At 49.3% G+C, this 479-nt stretch overlaps 1 protein-coding gene across 1 annotated transcript in view; it reads left to right on the forward strand.

Annotated features, from left to right (window-relative positions):
- The window catches only part of Rapgefl1 (Rap guanine nucleotide exchange factor like 1), a gene marked incomplete at its 5' end in the record, with an annotated part of 10,168 nt that overhangs the window by 5,039 nt on the left and 4,650 nt on the right, over positions 1 to 479 (forward strand). The window contains one exon of the mRNA XM_033763123.1: positions 465 to 478. Coding sequence (XP_033619014.1) covers positions 465 to 478 — 14 coding nt within the window. The remainder of the gene's footprint in view (positions 1 to 464; position 479) is intronic.

Below are 479 nucleotides of genomic sequence, written 5' to 3' on the forward strand. Positions count from 1 at the left end.
AAAAAAAAAAAAAAAAAAAAAAAAAAAAAAAAAAAAAAACTTCAGTCAAAAGCTCTCCAGCTCATAGGAGAGTTAGGCATGAAGCCAGCTGTGGTGGTGCACACCTGTAATCCCAGCAATGCGGGAGGCTGAGGCAGGAAGATTGCAAGATTGAGCTCAGCCTAGGCAACTTAGAGACTTGGTGAGATCTTGTTTCAAAATAAAAAATAGAAATGGGTTGAGGATGTAGCTCAGTGCAAAGGGCCTGGGTTGGCCCCCAAGTCCCATCAAAAGGAAAGAAAAAATCCCAAGAATAAAGGCTGGCAAGTGACCCTTCAGTGTATGGGGTCGCTGCCTTAATGGCCGCCCCACACTGGACCGTCACCCTGAATTCTGACCTACTCCCAACATCCCTGCTCCCTGTCGCCTGCCCGGTGCTTCCTGTGCCCAGCAGCGCTTGCTGATGGCCGCTGTGTCCATGGCAGGATCCCGGAGGAGAG

Source organism: Fukomys damarensis, unplaced genomic scaffold (genome assembly GCF_012274545.1).
Source record: "Fukomys damarensis isolate Sample0158 unplaced genomic scaffold, DMR_v1.0_HiC HiC_scaffold_13, whole genome shotgun sequence".
Taxonomy (NCBI): Eukaryota; Metazoa; Chordata; class Mammalia; order Rodentia; family Bathyergidae; genus Fukomys; species Fukomys damarensis.